This window comes from Pongo pygmaeus, chromosome 4, assembly GCF_028885625.2.
Source record: "Pongo pygmaeus isolate AG05252 chromosome 4, NHGRI_mPonPyg2-v2.0_pri, whole genome shotgun sequence".
In the NCBI taxonomy this organism is placed as follows: domain Eukaryota; kingdom Metazoa; phylum Chordata; class Mammalia; order Primates; family Hominidae; genus Pongo; species Pongo pygmaeus.
In genome coordinates, this window is record NC_072377.2 from 120,267,123 (window position 1) to 120,285,340 (window position 18,218).

At 39.1% G+C, this 18,218-nt stretch overlaps 1 protein-coding gene and 1 pseudogene across 1 annotated transcript in view; one reads left to right on the plus strand and one right to left on the minus strand.

Annotated features, from left to right (window-relative positions):
• The first annotated feature begins 451 nt into the window (after window positions 1-451).
• LVRN (laeverin) overlaps window positions 452-18,218 on the plus strand; it is a 68,232-nt gene continuing 50,465 nt past the window's right edge. Inside the window, exon 1 of the mRNA XM_054488499.2 lies at window positions 452-1,313. Coding sequence (XP_054344474.1) covers window positions 619-1,313 — 695 coding nt within the window. The 5' untranslated portion in view covers window positions 452-618. The remainder of the gene's footprint in view (window positions 1,314-18,218) is intronic.
• Window positions 12,518-16,785, minus strand: LOC134739627 (probable ATP-dependent RNA helicase DDX43; annotated as a pseudogene).

The window sequence follows — 18,218 nt, forward strand, 5'->3', positions numbered from 1 at the left end:
CATTTGGCTCCAGAAATTTGTTCTGACTGCGCGGCCGACGCCCTGCAGGGTCATTTCCGAACGCATTCCCAAATATCCTGGTCCTCAAGCCCTTACCACCCCCTAGCACACGAAGCCCCAGCTGGCGGTGGAGCAGGTGTGTTGCTGGTAGCTCATCGATGGCTTGGAGATAGAGGTGCTAGGTACCTGTCCGCTTTCTGACAACACCTGAAACCGTATTGGGGCACATCCCTCATCCAAATATCCACGTTTAAGGTGTCCGGATTCGTTTGGCTGGACCACCCCCTCCCCGCGCCAACCCTGGAGGCATCTTCCGTGGGGTCTTTCTCTTCGAACCCAAAGAGGTACGCGCCTGGGTGCGCCAGGTCCGCCTCTTCCCTGGCGCTAGCCGGGGGCGGGGGTGGGTAGGCTGGGACCTGTGTCTGATTAGCTGGGAGGGGGAAGCCATGGTCCCAACCGCTGTCTGCTGAGCTCCAGTCCGTCCAGGCTCTTCCAGGAGGAAGAGGCACGATACAAGAGAGGAGGGGCAGGGGTCCCAGCACTGAACATCCTGGCCGGGGTTTTGACAGCTGCCACAGTCTCTGAGCTCCAGCCTCGCGCCTGAACCCGGTCCCTGCCATGGGGCCCCCTTCCAGCTCAGGCTTCTATGTGAGCCGCGCGGTGGCCCTGCTGCTGGCTGGGTTGGTAGCCGCCCTCCTGCTGGCGCTGGCCGTACTCGCCGCCTTGTACGGCCACTGCGAGCGCGTCCCACCGTCGGAGCTGCCTGGACTCGGGGACTCGGAAGCCGAGTCTTCCCCTCCCCTCAGGCAGAAAGCGACGCCGACCCCGAAACCCAGCAGTGCACGCGAGCTAACGGTGACGACCACCCCCAGCGACTGGCGACCCCCGGGGCCCTGGGACCAGCTACGCCTGCCGCCCTGGCTCGTGCCGCTGCACTACGATCTGGAGCTGTGGCCGCGGCTGAGGCCCGACGAGCTTCCGGCCGGGTCTTTGCCCTTCACTGGCCGCGTGAACATCACGGTGCGCTGCACTGTGGCCACCTCTCGACTGCTGCTGCATAGCGTCTTCCAGGACTGCGAGCGCGCCGAGGTGCGGGGCCCCCTTTCCCCGGGCACTGGGAACACCACAGTGGGCCGCGTGCCCGTGGACGACGTGTGGTTCGCACTAGACACGGAATACATGGTGCTGGAGCTCAGTGAGCCCCTGAAACCTGGTAGCAGCTACGAGCTGCAGCTCAGCTTCTCGGGCCTGGTGAATGAAGACCTCAGGGAGGGACTCTTCCTCAACGTCTACACCGACCAGGGCGAGCGCAGGTAAGGGCTGTACAGCCCGGGGCCCCTCTGGGCCCCCGCCCCTGCGTCCCGGTGCAGGCTGCGGGTCCAGCTGACTACCGTGTCCAGGTGCGCGTCTGCTGCCCTTTTCAAAGAATCCCCTTGCGACGTTTTCTTTTTTTCTTTTTATTTATTTATTTTATTATACTTTAAGTTGTAGGGTACATGTGCACAACGTGCAAGTTTGTTACATATGTATACATGTGCCATATTGGTGTGCTGCACCCATTAAGAGATACACCCATTAGGTATATCTCCCAATGCAAACTATCGCAAGGACAAAAAACCGAACACCGCATGTTCTCACTCATAGGTGGGAATTCAACAATGAGAACACTTGGACACAGGAAGGGGAACATCACACACTGCGACGTTTTCTTTCAAAGCCAGAGTGCGAGCGCCTCCTTTCTCCCTTTTCCTATAACCTTGCTCTAATAAAGAGACGGCGGAGACCGCGGTCCTTCCTCTGGCCAGTTTTCAACCCTGTATCTGCTCATCCCGTTTGTTTCTATTGCTGCCCCTTTTTAGGTCGCTGGTACCCCTGAAGCTTATCGTTTTCTTCAGAAAGCACCTTTCCTCTCTAGCCGGAAATTTCTTCACCCCATTCAACAAACCCCTTGCTCCTCAAAGGTTGGTCCTTGGACCAGCAGCAGCTGCAACCCGGGCGCTTGTTAGAAATGCAGACGTGTTCTTTTTACACTCATTTGAGATAATATCTCCTACACGGAATGTCTCCTGCCCTTGCACAAGAAGAATTGTCTCTTTCCACGCTCTGAGACCACAATACTGTCCTCCGGCGAACTCCAGGGAAATAGTTTAAGTGGGAGATATCAAAATTTTTTTTTTTTTCCAACCGGCGATCTCTTTATCCACTCACACACTGGTGGAGCATTTGCGCCGTACACAACTGCATGTACTTTGCCCTTTATTATTAGAGAAAATGTTCTCAGATGTTCTCTGAGGGAAAGAATCCCACTAAATTACACCCTACACCATCTCCTGCACTACTTTCAAAATTTCAAAGGTTTTTAAATAAGTTTAAAGAGTTGCTCTAGTGGATGTATAATCTGTAACTTTTGTTTTTAAGGGCAACGTGCTTGGTTTTTCTTTAAAAAATACATCAATGCTTGAAAAAATAGTTTTGATATTTTCTTATTTAGATGATGTGTTACTCAACTTGTGAAGGAATCTTTTGAAATTACTGTGTAGGTCAGGGTGCAAAATATTTCAGAGGAAAAAATAGAAACACTTTACCTACATATCTGACTTTTTTTTTTCTTGCTGTAGGTCAGTAAATCCTCCTCTGTTCACCTACCTCTTCCTTGGTCCTGTTTCAGTGGGTCTGTAGCCCAGTCAAGCTTGCAAAGATGGGAAGGGAAAGTCCCATTCAATTTTTCTATTGTGTTGCTAACTCTAGTGTTAACTAGAAACCATATTTTCAGAACATTAAAATTCAAGCAAGAAGGAATCTTAATAAAGTTCTACAGATGTTCATAAACCAAGGTAGAGCTCCAAAATTGTGATGTTTTGGAAGAGTTGTTACCTTCTGGGTCTCTGCTTCTGAAACCACAAGGAAAAGACACCTAAGGTTAAGCTTGAAGCCAGGATCATAAAGAACCTGCAACAGAAGGATGGCTTGTGGTACGCCCGATTCTGGGAGCCCAGCAGGCCTGAGTTTGAACCTGAGCTGTGTGAATTGACCTGGTCTCTTAACCTCTCTGAGTCTGTTTCCTCATTCACGGAATAGATATAATAGCTGTCAACTATTAGAGTACTGTGAGAATTAAATGAAAAAGGGAGTACACAGTGACACATACAGCCTGGATAGTGGTAACTGTTATCCTTAGGTCAGATTATTATTATGATCAGCTTCCTTGTTATCTAAACACAGAACCTGCCAAGTTCCTGGTATATATGAGTCTGAGAAGATTCCCAGAGGAGAAGAAGGCAGAAGCTGTGGAGTGGGGAGTTATTGCTTAATGGGTATAGATTTTAGTTTTGTAAGACGATAACAGTTCTGGAGATAGGTTGATAACAATGTGAATGTTCTTAACACTACTGAACTATTATACACTTGAAAATAGTTAAAGTGGTAAACTTTGTGTTATGTGTATTTTACTAGAACTAAAAATTTTTAACGAACAAAAATAAATTATAGATCAGTGAGTTAAGAATGGAGTTTAGAAATTTATATGTTTTGATGATTGTCTTAGATAATTCTGATGCCTACTATTGGCACCTCATATGGTTTTGTGGTGTCCCCACTCAAATCTCATCTTGAATTGTAGTTCCCATAACTCAGTGGGAGGTAATTGGAACATGGGGGTGGTTTCCCCCATGCTGTTCTCCTGATAGTGAGTGAGTCTCATGAAATCTGATGGTTTTATGAGCATCTGGCATTTCCCCTGCTTGCACTCACTCTGTCTTGCTGCCCTGTGAAGAAATTACCTTTTTTCCCCTTTCTTCCCCTTCATCTCCTGCCATGACTATACGTTTCCCCAGGCCTTCCCAGCCATGCAGAACTGTGAGTCAATTAAACCCCTTTTCTTTATAAATTACCCAGTCTTGGGTATTTCTTCACAGCAGCATGAGTACGGACTAATATTATATCTCATACTTTTTTCTAACTTTTTATTTTGAAATAATTATAGATTCACCAGAATTTGCAAAGATAATGTAGAGAGGTCCTAGGTACCCTTCATCTAGTTTATCTTACATAATTATAGTACAATATCAAAAGCAAGAATTTGACATTGGTACTATGCATATATATGTCTTTATGTCATTTATCATAATGTGCAAAAACTACCACAATAAAGATGCAGAACTGTTCCACCTTAAAGATCATTCCCATACTTCTCCTTTATATGCACTCATACCACTCCGTAATCATCTCTAACCCCTGACAACCACTAATCCATTCTCCATCTTTGTAATTTTGTCATTTTGAGAATGTTCTATGAATGGAATTACATAGCATGTGACTTTTAGACCTTTCTGACTCAGCATAATGCCCTTGCGATCCATCCAAGTATGCATCAATAGTTTGAGTCTTTTTATTGCTAAGTACTATTCAATGGTATGGATGTATAAACATTTATTTAGTCATTCATCTGTTGAGGGTTATTTTGGTTGTTTCCAGTTTTTGGTTTTACAAATAAATTGTCTATGAATAATTGTGTACAAGTTTTTCTCTTTAAGAGGCGGGGTCCTTCTATGTTGCCCAGGCTAGCTTCAAACTTCTGGCCACAAGGGATCCTCCTACCTTTGCCTCGCAAAGCACTTGTACAGGTTTTTGTGCGAACACAGTATTTATTTCACTGGGACAAATGTTCACAAGTGTCATTGCTGCATCATATGGTAATTGCATGTTTAGTTCTTAAGAAATTGCCAAATTGTTTTTCAAAGTGGCTATAGCATTTTATACTCCTACCAGCAATATATGAGTGATAGATGTTCTCTGTATCATGGCCATCATTTGGTATTGTCACTATATTTTAGCTGTCGTGATAGCTAATTGTGGTTTTAATCTGCATGTCTCCAATGACTAATGATGTTAAACATCTTTTTGTGTGCTTATTTGCCATCTGTATATCAGGCAGTGAAATGTCTCTGCATGTCTTTTCTTATTTTCTATTGGATTTTGTTTTTTACTGTTGAATTCTGGAAGTTCTTTATATATTCTAGATCTAAGTCCTTTGTGAGATGTATATGGTTTGCAAATATGTTCTCCCAGCCTATAGCTTGTCTTTTCATCATCTTAACAAGGTCTTTCAGAGAATAAAAGTTTTAAATAAAAGTTTTAACTTAATTTTGATGAAGCCCAATTTGTCTATTTTTTAATGGATCATGCTGTTGGTGTCATGCCTGAGAACTCTTCACCAAGCCCTAGGTTCTGCAGATTTTCTATGTTGTCTTCCAAAAGTGTTTTACATTTTAATCTGTAATCCACTTTGAGATAATTTTTTAAGATGTTATTTTTAGGTTGAGGATATCTCTTTTGCCTATGGATATCCATTTTTTCCAGCATCATTTGTTGAAAAGACTATCCTCCCACTATTGAATTGCTTTTGCACCTTTGTCAAAAATCAGTTGGCCCCACTATTACTGGATTCTCTATTCTGTTCTGTCAACATAGGTGTTGATTCCTCTGCCAGTACTACATAGTCTTGCTTACTGTAGCTATACAATAAGTCTTGAAATTGTCTTCTTTTTTTAGAATTGTTTTAACTATTTTAGTTCCTTTGCCTTTCCTTATATATTTTATGATATTCTTATATATAGCTACTAAAAATCTTATCAGGATTTTGATAGGACCTATGTTAAACCTTTATGTAAATTTAGGGAGAATTGATAGCTTTGCTATCCTTAATCTTCCATTCTATGAGCATGAAATGTCAATTTATTTAGATCTTTAATTTCATCAGAATTTTATCATTTTTAGCATACAAATCCTACACGTTTTGTTAGATTCACACTCAAATATTTAAGTTTATTTCAGAAATAGTGAACGGTATTATATGTTTAATTTTGGTTTTCTACATGTCTGTTGCTACTATATAGAAATACTGCTTTGTATGTTGATTTTGTATCCTGTTCCCTTGCTGAACTCATGAGATCTAGAGCTTTGTGTGTTTTATTTTGTAGAGCCTCTGGAATTGTCTACATAGATCATCATGTTGTTGACAAATAGAGACAGTTTTATTTCTTCAATTTCAATCTATCTGCCATTTATTTTCTTTTCCTGCCTTATTGTGTTGGCTAAAACTTCCAGCACTATATTAAACATGAGTGGTAAGAATGAACATTCTTGCTTTTTTCTCCTCATCTTAGGGGGAAAGTTTTTAGCCTTTACAACTGAGTATAATATTAAATGTAGGTTTCTGTATATGTTTTTTGTCAAGTTGAGAAAGTTGTCTTCTATTCATATTTTTTTCTGAGAGTTTCTTTTGCATGAATGCATGTTGAATTTTTCTAACACTTTTTCTGCATAAATTGATATAATCATGTGATATTTTTTCTTCTTGAGCCTGTTAATATGGGTATTATATTGATTGATTTTTGAAAATATTGAGCCAGCCTTAGTTCCCCACCCTTTTTTTTCTTTTTTTTCAGAGTTGGGATCTCACTCTGCCACTGAGGCTGGAATGCAGGGGCACGATCATAGCTCACTGCAGCCTCGAACTCTCAGGCCCAAGTGATCCTCTTGTCTCAGCCTCCTGATTAGCTAGAAGGACAGGTGCCCATCTGGTCCCCCACCCTTTTTGATAAGAGCCCTTGCTGTGTAGTAGAGGAGAATGGACAGTCCTTTTAATGCAGGGAGGAAGCGGGGGGAAGACAGAGAAAAGAACATATGGAGAAAGCAAGAGTCCTTACTTTCTACCCTCCTCCTTCTGACGGTATAACTGTCAGACAAATTTTTCTATGAAACTAATTTTTCAGTAAGTATTCCCAGGAAAAATCAGCTGGAGAATGGGCAAGTGTGACTGAGAAGGGAAAAAAGGAGGCCAAGCTGGGATATGCAATTAAACAAAGTCCCATGGAGGAAAGTTCTATAGAGTGTGAGTGGTTATCCAAGATGTGACTTCAAAAGGAATTGCAGCCAGGCTCAGAGGACTGGCCATTCAAGCAATAGCCCAGATGAGGGCCCCCATTCCCAATGGAAACCACTGAGCCTTCACTATTGTGAAGGAATAGTTGACAAGTCATACCATCTGATGAATTCAAAAAGTCTTCTCCTTTCAAGGGGTCTCCTCTTTCTCTCCCCTTTCTCAATATAGCCTTTGTGTACAGGAGGAAGCATCTTAGTTCTCATGTCTTAAGGAAATAAAAGAGCCCTGGTTTATCCTGTTTTGGGATTCACTGAGCTTCTTGTGTCTGCGGGTTTAAGGTTTTCTTCACATTTGGAAAAACTTTCAACCATTATTAATTTTTTTTTCCTGTTTCTTACCTTTTTTCTCCTCTTATTCTGGGACTCCAATTACCTATGAGGCTGCCTGACATTACAGGCAGGTCCTGAGGCTCTTTTCATTGTTTTTTAGTATGTTTTCTCTGTGTGTTTGGTTTTCGATAGTTCCCATTGTTTTGTTTTCAATTTGATTAATTATTTTCATCTGCAGTGTTTAGTTTGCTTTTAGTCTCATCCACTGAAATTGCCATTTCATATATTGTAATTTTTGGCCTGGTATGGTGGCTCACGCCTGTAATCCCAGCACTTTGGGAGGCCGAGGCAGGTGGATCACGAGGTCAGGAGATCGAGACCATCCTGGCTAACACAGTGAAACCCCGTCTCTACTAAAAATACGAAAATAATTAGCCAGGTGTGGTGGCATGCACCTGTAGTCCCAGCTACTCATGAGACTGAGGCAGGAGAATCACTTGAACTCAGGAAGCGGAGGTTGCAGTAAGCTGAGCTCGTGCCACTGCACTCCAGCCTGGGCGACAGGGTGAGACTCCATCTCCAAAAAAAAAAAAAACAAAAAAAAAAATTGTAATTTTTATCTTTAACATTTCTACATTCTTATATCTTTCATACCATTCTTCGTAATGTTCATTTTTAATATCCTTGAGCATATTAGACATATTTATAATAGCTGTTTTAATGTTCTTGTCTGCTAAGTTTAGCATCTCTGTCATTTGTTGTTTTGTTTCTATTGACTTCTTTTTCCTGGGTTATCATACACATTTTCTTGCTTCTTTATATTTCTAATGATTTTTAAAACAGCTTTATTAAAGTATAACTGACATACAATATACTGCACATATGTAAATTATAAAACTTGGTAAGTTTTGGCATACATATACATATGTGGTGGTGAAACCATCACTACAATCAACATTAATACACATATTCATCACGTCCAAAAGTTTCTTCTGCTCTTTGTAATCTCTCCTTTCTACATCACTGTAACCTTCTTATCTTCAGGCAACTATGGATATGCTTTCTGTAGATTAATTTGCATTTTATAGTGTTTTATATGAATAGAATCATACAAGATGTACTCTCATGTCTAACTTCTTTCGTTCAGTAGAATTACTTTGAAATACACTCTTAAATACACTCTTTTTTTTTTTTTTTTTTTTTTTGAGATGGAGTCTTGCTCTGTCTCCAGGCTGGAGTACAGTGGCACAATCTCAGCTCACTGCAACCTCCGCCTCATGGGTTCAAGCGATTCCCCTGCCTCAGCCTCCCAAGCAGCTGGGATTACGGGCATGCGCCACCACGCCTGGCTAATTTTTTTTTTGTATTTCAGTAGAGATGGGGTTTCACAATGTTGGCCAAGATGGCCTCGATCTTCTGACCTTGTGATCCACTCACCTTGGCCTCCCAAAGTGCTGGGATTACATGTGTGAGCCACCGCACCCATCTGAAATACATTCTTTTTGTGTGTATCAGTTATTTTGTATTACTGATAGCATTTCATTGTATTGATATAACACAATTTGTTTATCCAACAGATTACCAAGACGTTTGGGTTGTTTTCAGTTTTGAGCTGTTTACAAATAAAGCTTCCAGGAATACTCATATACAAGTCTTTTTATCAATTCATTTTTCTTGAGTAAATACCTAAGAGTGGAGTGGTTAGATCATATGAATATTTAGTTTTTTAAGAAACTGCAAAACTGTTTTCCAAGGAGTTTGGTCATTTAAAATTTTTATCAACATATGGGAGAATTCTAGTTGTTCCAAATCCTTACCAGCACTCGGTATTGCCAGACTTTTTCATTTTAGCCATTCTAGTAGGTGTATAGTGTTCTTCATTACAGTTTTCATTTATATTTTCCCAATGACTAAAAATGTTGTGCATCATTTTCTGTAACTATTTGTCATCCATCTATTTTAGCAAAATGTCTGATAAAATCTTCAGTCCATTTTTCTCTTGGGCTGTTTGTTTTCTTATTGTTGAATTTAGAGAGGATCTTTTCTCAAATAGATGATATGAAAATAATTTTTCAGTTGTGGCTTGTCTTTGTATTCTTTTAATAGTGTCTTTCAAAGAGCAGAAGTTTTACATTTTAATGAAGTTCAGTTTATCAGTGTTTCCTTATATATATCAAGCTTTTGTTGTTGTATCTATGAAAACATTGTCTATCCCAAGCTCATACAAATTTTCTTCTATGCCTTCTTTCAGAAGTTTTATAGTTAGATGTATGATCCATTTTGAGTTAATTTTTGCATATGGTGTGAGGTATGGATTAAAGAGTTTTTTTGCCTATGGACATTGAACTGTACCACTGTCATTTGTTTAAAAGTCTGTGCTATCTGTACTGAATTTTGTCTGCACTTTTGTAAAAAAATGAGTTTTTCATATATATGTGGGTATATTTTTTGATTGTCTAGTCTGTTCTATTGATCCATTTGTGTATTTTTATGCCAATTCTGTATTGTCTTGATTACTGTAGCTTTATAATAAATCTTGAAACTAGGTGTTATTCATCTACCAACTTTTTTCCAGTTATTTAGGATATTCTATGTCCTTTGCATTTCCATATTCATTTTAGAATTAGCTTGTTAATATCTATTAAATAAAGAAAAAAAAGCACCTGCTGGGATTTTGACTGAGATTATGTTGACTCTGTAGAAAAATTTGAGGAGAATTCAAATGTTAAAAATATTGAATCTTCTACCCCACAAACATGGTATATCTCTCTACTTATTTAGGTCTTCTTTACTCAGTTTTGAGCTGTTACAAATAAAGCTTCCAGGAATATTCATGTATAAGCCTTTTTATGAATTCAGTTGTAAATTCAAGTATTTTTATGAATTCAGTTGAAAATTTGTATGAGCTTGGGATAGGCAATTGTTTTCATAGATACACCAGCAAAAGTTTGATATATATAAGGAAACATTGATAAACTGAGCTTCATCAAAATGTAAAACTTCTGCTCTTTGAAAGACACTGTTAAAAGAATACAAAGACAAGCCACAACTGAAAAACAGGTTCATAACTATTTTATGAATTCAGGTTTTATATTTTTCACTGTATATATCTTGCACATATTTTGTCAGATTCATACCTAGGTATTTTATATTTTAAATATCTATTGTTAATGATATTTTTAAAAATTCCAATTTCTGATTGTTGCTAATTAATTTTTGCTTGTTGATCTTGTATGCTACAACTTTGCTAAATCACTTCTTCATTTAGCATCTTTTTATTTAAAAAAAGCTTTTAATTTTCCATTAAATTCTCTACATACGTTGTCATACTGTCTTGAATAAAGACAGTTTTACTTCTATTTTAGTTTCAACACTTTTTATTTTTCTTGCCTTATTTCAATGACTAGAGCCTCTAATACAACATTGAATAGAAAAAGTAAGTAAAGATATTCTAGTCTCATTTTTTATTGTAGGGTGAAAGCATTCATTCTTCCATCATTAATTATTAATTATGATTTGTCCTATAAGGTTTTTTTGGTAGATTCTCTTCATTAGGTTGAGAACGTTTCCTTTTATTTATAATTTTCTGAGAGCTATGATCAGGAGTGGATGTCATATTTTATCAAATGTGTATTTTGCATCTTTTGAGATGATTATATAGTTTTTATTATTTAATTTGTTAATGTGGTAAATTACATTGATTTTCTAATGATAAACTAGCCTTGCATTTTTTTTTTCAGACAGGGTCTCACTTCTGGTCCCCAGGCTGGAGTGCAGTGGTGCAATCACAGCTCACTACTGCCTTGACTTCCAGGGCTCAGGTGATTCTCCCACCTCAGCCTTCTGAGTAGCTGAGACTACAGGCACATGCTGCCATGCCTAGCTAATTTTTTGTATTTTTAGTAGGGATAGGGTTTTGCCATGTTGCCCAGGCTGGTCTCAAACTCCTGAGCTCAAGCAATCCATCTCCCTTGGCCTCCCAAAGTGTTGGAATTATGGGCATGAGCCACTGCACCCAGTCTACCTTGAATTCTTGAAATAAATTCCAGTTGTTCTTGATGCATTAGCCTTTTAATATATTATTAGACTTGATTTGCTGAAATTTTGCTTAGAATTTTTGCTCTATGTTCATGAGAGTTATTGACTTGTAGTTGTAGTTTTATTGCAATATATTTGTCCAATTTTGACGTCAAAGTAACACTGGCTTCAAATAATTCATTCAGAAGTATTCCCTTTTCCTTGATTTTCACAAAGAATTTATATAAAATTGGTAATATTTCTTCTTTAACCGTCTGATTGAATTTCACCTATGAGGCTATCTGGGCCTGGAAATTCTTTGTGGGATGGTTTTTAACTATGACTTAAATTTATCTAATAGATACACGGCTATTTAGGTTATCTATTTCTTCATGAGTAAACTATGGCAGTTTGTGTCTTTCTAGGAACTTATCCATTTAATCAAAGTTGCCGAATGTATAAGTACAAAATTGTTCAAAATATTTCCTTATTATTTTAAACATCTATAAACTCTGTAGTGACATCACCTCTTTTATTCCTGATACTGGAAATTTGTGTCTTCTCTCTTTGGGAGCTGGAGCCCTTATCTGGTACCACTCTACCACTTACTAGTTGTCTAACCAGTTTCTTCAGCTTTCATAGGTTTCTTCTACTTCTAATATCCAATAAGTTTATTTGGTCTGCCTTGAGATTTATCTTTTTTTCAGGCTGGTAAATATTGACTTTTTATTATGGAAAATTCTTTAAACATACACAGAATATAATAAGCCCCCATTCATAAACTAGCTTTGGGAACACCTTTTTCAAAAATATTTTATCTAGCATTTCTGTTGAGTTTGAAGTAGGAGGTAAGGTTTCCTGTTTTAGCTCAGTCCACCATCATAGTAGAAAGTTCTTTGCTTTTAATACTTCATCTGGTCTCTTTCTAGACATTTCAGTTAGTCTTTTGATACTACCAATATTGCAGACATAGTCGTAGAATGCATTCCTAGAAGAGAAATTGCCAGATCAAAAGGCCTATGTATTTATAATTTATACATTACCAAGTTGTTCATAGGAGGTTATACCAATCTACACACCTACCAACTCTAAAGATACATTCACTAGACTTTAGGTAAGAGTAAAAGAGTAACACCTAACAATTTATTATGTTAAAAACTCTTAGAGGTAATGCTGATTGCAATATAAACACTAACAAAACCTAGTTTAAGAAAGCAGGCATTTGAAAGTATATGTGTTATGAAAGTTTTACGTCTGGTAAGCTAGTAACACTTTTCAACAAAAGATCTTAATAAAACTTCTTGGGCGTTCCTTGAAGTCTTCTCATTTCCTTTTTAGTTGTTGATGTGCCCCGTGTCTCTTAGCCATTGATGGAAACTCCTTTGGAACACTCTGGTTTGCTCTTTCCAAAATATTAATCAATTTGGTGGCAACCCTCAAATCATTTCTAGTCACATGTGTAATTGACACTCCAGTCCTTCCGGCTCTTCCTGTGCACCCTATTTAGTGTACATATTCTTCAGTGTTCCATGGAAAATTGTAATGATAGATATCTGTAATATCACGGACATCAAGACCTCAGGATATTATGTCAGTAGCAATTAATATTCACTTGACCTATTTTAAAATTCTCTAATGTTCTCTCCCTACCAATCTTTCTGTTCTGTATCACCATGCAGAGACTCTACTGATATATTTCCAAGTATTAGGTCACTTGATAAATGATCTGCAACTGCCTTTTGGGAAATGAAGATAAACACTTTGTCTCTGGGTGAAATACTATCTAGAAAACTTTGGATATAAATTCATTTTTCTTCCTCTGTGGTGATCATTATATTTGCTTCACTAAACTTAATGGCAAACAGATCCAGTGTACCAGCATAGACAAGCATGGGCTCTTTCAAATAAGATTGTATGAGTCAATGAACTGAATATGGCCAAGTTGCCTGGTCATAATATTCTGCATATCTGGGCACACATCTAACAAAATCTTCATTATCTTGGGTTCAAACCCCATGTCCAGCATCTTGTCTGCTTCATCTAAAACCAAGTAGGTTACACTTCTCAGGCTGACAAAGTTGTTCATTTGCAGATCATTCAATCTTTTGGGAGTTGCAATTATGATATCAACACCTTTCCTAAGGTCTTCTATTTGTTTGTCTCCATCTCCACCATCATATACACAAATACTTCTAAACTTCTATTGCATCACTCAGCTTCCACTTAAAGAGTTAGCTCCTGAGTGGGCATAAGGACTAACATGTGGGTCTATTCCTTTTTCCTCTATGTGTTGGAAGTCCAGATGAATATATCCAGGCATTAAATAGCATAATGTCTTTCCTGTACCAGTTTGGGCTACCCCTGTAAGATCTTTTCCTTGCAGAGCAATTGGCCATGTCTGTGACCGAATAGGTGTTGGTTTTTGAAAACCTGCCTTTTTAATGTTTTCCATAACTTCAGAATAACATTGAAAGGCATCGTCAAATGTGCAACTAGGATTGGAGATAGGACGTTTCTTACCATTAAGTCATCACACATTATATTAAAATTTTCCTTCCTCCAGTTGTCTACTTGCACTTCGGATATTGAACTTGTTATTGACTCTTTGTAAAGGTTTTCTCAATTGGTAATAAATCAATTCTGTGTTCTGAATTGTAATTTGTTTTTTAAAAAACACATTTATCTATTACTACTTTTGCTTTTGTTTGCATCGCCTTGCTGCCAAAAATGTTGACTAATTATTCCAGATGTCCTTTTCTTTATCTGGATTTTGATGTTTGTCGTGCTTTGGCTATCCTTTATTTTCGACGCACCATGACTCATCACCACACTAACTAAGTCGTTCTTCAATCTGAAACAGAGCAGTGGCTCCCAGTAACTAGCGGCCACAGCCTCCAGGGGTTTAGAGGGGTCTCTCCGGTCCCTACTTCTGCCACCCCTATATCCTTCACAACCTCTTTGATTCAGTTCCTCTGCCAGACTCCTCTCTGGTGCTCAGGATACTGTTGAGCTTCGCCAGATAGCAATGACCCAGATAATGGCATCGACTCCTACTTTTGGTTAGGTGAGAATAAGTGCATCTGACCAGCTCTGCACTACCTGACCATGCTGTTGTAGGACTGGTGTCAAGATATATCTGTTTTACTAATCTTGTAGAACCAGTTTTTGGCTTCATTGATTTTCTGTATTGATTTTCTGTTTTTTATTTCACCGATTTATATTTTGATCTTTATTATCCACTTTCTTCTTACTTTGGGCTTTATTTTTACTTTTTCTATACTATGGTTGACACAAACTCATTACTTTAAGACCCTTTTATTTCTCATATAGGCATTTAATATTACAAATTTCCTACTAACTATTGCTTTAATCCCATGCCACAAATGAGGTTATGTTGTTTTTATCTTTTTTATGGAAGTTCAGAATACTTTCTAATTTCCATTTTGATTTTATCTTTGACTCCTGTGTTATTTAGAACTGCATTATTTGCTTTCCAAACGTTTCGGTGTTTTCTCATTTGTTATTGAATGCCTGACATTTAAATTTTTATGTCGTTGGATGCTGGATTTGGTTATATTGCTTAGAGAATGCTGGCCCTTTTGGATAGTAACTGAAGTTACTTGGTGATCCTGTTGATCCTTGTTTGATTCTCTTGAGCCATGTTTTTAAGCTCTTTGAGAGTGACCCTAAAGAAGCCTTTACTCTAGGGCTGCTTTAGGCCACTACTCAGGCATCACCCATCTGGTCTCCCTCTGTTGAATAATCTATATATTCTGAAGATTTCAATACTCTGGCTTGAGAAAATTCCAACAACTCCAAACAGTATGTGAACTCCGGGAAGTGTTCAGCTTACCCTTCCCTGGTACTTATTCTTTCCCCAGCAGCTTCTCTTTGCCTGACCTCATGATGATTAATATTTGTCCAAAGACTTGAGGGGAATCCTATACAGATTTCTGGAAGTCTTTCTTTGCATAGTTACCTCTTCTCTTACACTCTACTCTGCAAATTCTAGCTGTCTAGGTGTCCCTGAACTCTAACGTCTGTCTCTTCAACTCAGTGAGACCACTGAATTGTTTCAGTTTCCCTTTCCTGTGCTGCAGTTTAGAAACTGCTTCGAGGCAGAAAAACAGGGTAATTGTAGCATTTGCCTTGCTTGTTTAGCTGATTTGAGCCTATGTTACTCCCTGTGGTGGCAAACAGAAGTCTCATTATCTTTAGATTTGGGAATGCTATTAATTATAAAGTTAATCTCTAGTCGTCTTCATGACATCTCAGTTTAGTTTAGTTTTAGTATTTATTACATTATGTACTTCAAAGCAGGCAGTGCATTGGAAAGGACCCCAGGCTTGGGACCTGGAGCCCTGATTCTGGTACCACTGTGCACTTGCTGGTCATCTAATCAGTTGCATAAACTCCTGGGGAGTCAGTTTTCACATCTGTAAGTTAAGATGGTGGGACTCTTTAAGGTCTCTTCACTTTTGTAATTTAATAAGAGAACTCATATAATCCCACTTTTGTTCAAAGATTCCCAGAATAGTTCTTGCATTTTTGATTCTAGCATTCCCCTGATTAAAGAAAAGAAGGAACTGAAAGATATTTAAAGAAATGAAAATACAAAGATCAAGATCAAATAAGGAAAGTGTGACATAGTTGGTGAAAATTAGGATATTTTGGGGGGCCAGATGAAGGTGAAAGCAGCATGATTAAAATCAATGAATTTGTGCAGGTATAGACAGAGTGAACAGAGAATAGGAACAGACTTTCTTGCAGTTGCTGTTTATGCTAGGAAATCTGGCATGGTGATTAGGGTATGACACACAAGAGAGAAATTTGAGCAGTATTAGGAAAAGAATTTGTAAGTCTCAAAACAAGGTCAGAGAACTCAAGTGCTAGACACATGATGCTGGTGTCACAGAGGAAAATGTCATTTCATTATCCTATAAAGGTGTCAAACCCACATATTTCATGTGGCTGAGCAGTCCTCTCTGGGAGATGGTTTTGCATAGCAAAGATTCAGATCCTGTGTCTTTTGAAAATAGGTATAGCGAGCATATTGAAAAAGCACAGCTTACAGATTAGTAAAAACACAACTTTGTTTTTCCATTGTCCTTTTACAGTGGGAAATTTAGTCTGTGGGGTAACTTTTCTGCTCTGCATGACGACCCCAGCAGCCTATAAGTTCCTGCTTATTCTTAGGTGACAGGTGATCTACAGTAACTAAGTCACAAATAAGTTAGATGAGAAAATTAGAAAATCCAGTCCTGTGTAATATTCAAACCTTTGAACTTAGTTTACTGTTAAACCTCCTTCTCTCCCACCTCCATTTTCTCCCATCCTCCACTCCCTGCTCTTGGGCTGGTTTTTAGGATGGAAGCCTACAGTAAGGTAGAGGGTGGTAGTCCTTCTTCTTTTCTTTACCTCACATTTCTACTCTTCTTTGTCTATCTTGATAGCTGCTATTTTGATTCCACGGGGGTCCATGGGGCTGGGGGTGACAGGCAGAGGTGACACATAGGACTTCTTACTTGAGCTGGCACTGTTGTCATTTGGTCTCATTCTGGTCTTACCGAAGCATTTTCCCCTCGAGATGTCATTTTCCTGGATTCTTCAGTGTTTTCCCTCTTTTTTTCTACAATTTCCTTGACTCAGCAGCTTCTATTTCTTTGTTCTGATAGTCACCATGACTTCTTCCTTAGCCCCTAGACACCAAGCAGCGTATCTCAAAGCTCCTCCAGCCTCCTCCAGGTGGCTCTACTGGACTAACCCAAGACAGTCCGCATATTGGCTCACTTTGTACGGTAGGGGACATAGCTCTTGTGAGGAACACTCATGCATCCCTGGCCTGGTACTGGCATGAGTCCCAAGGCAGCAGCACTCCAAAGAAGTCAGCCATTCTCATGCCTTTTAGATCCCCACCTGGTAGGAGTTAGACCTTGGCCATACCGTCAATTTCATCTTTCTCAAAAGTAAGTTGGGCTTCTAAGCCTCTCAGCCTCAGGAAACACTTTTACTGCTTTCTGAGGGATTCTCTCCTCCAAGCCCATAGTTAGAACGTTGCCCCTCCTCCCAACTCCCTGAGAGCATGGAAAGCTTGGCAAAATAATGCTTCCCCCTCCCCTCCATCAAGAGATATCTTCTCCAATCTCTTTTGACTCTATTGTCTGACCCTTCTTCTGGGGCCCTCATGTAGCTGAGAAGCCCAACAGGCATACCCAGGTTCTCAAGGCCATTTATTTTGAAAATCTTCATAACATGTTTTGGCACCTTTCTCTGGAATTTTACATCTATTATGTTTTGTTGCCTGGTGAAAACTTCAGTTTTCAGATTCTATTACACAAGTAATAAACAAACATGATTCATAAGCCAACCCTTGAACCACAGTCCAGTAGTGTAACATCTGGCTCTACTAAACATTTTGATTTCTGAGTGTGTTATTGTGTTAAAAAAAACTGTGGGAGGACAATTTGCCTAAGAGTTTTATTTAATACTTGACCGGCTGTGCTATTCAGCACTTGTTAACTAGCGCTGTAGACATACGAAGTTCATAAAATAATTTGGAATGAAATAGCTTACTGAGTGGATGTAGTAGATTTTTTTTTATGTTGTAGTAGGTTTATTCTCCAAGGGTGTCATGTGGTTCTTGACTGCAAAGAAAGCAGTGAGTCCATGATCCACTTCCAGCCAAGAAAACAGTGAGTCCATGATTCTCTTTCCAGACAAGAGGGCAAGAAAGTTGCTCTGCAATACTGACCCACAAGGAGACAAATTCTCCCAAATTAACTCCCTCACCAGCTGACCATTCTAAACACAGACTTAATGGACACCATAATACCATGTTTCAGTGAGATTTGAAGGGAGGAGAGGGTGGTGGATGGTTCTATTTTCTGAGGTCAAAATATCTTTACAGGGTTGCTTGAGTCCAAAGCACAGAGAAAAGGGAAGGAAACACCACTGTGAGGTTCTCAGAGGTGGTATAACTAGATCATAAG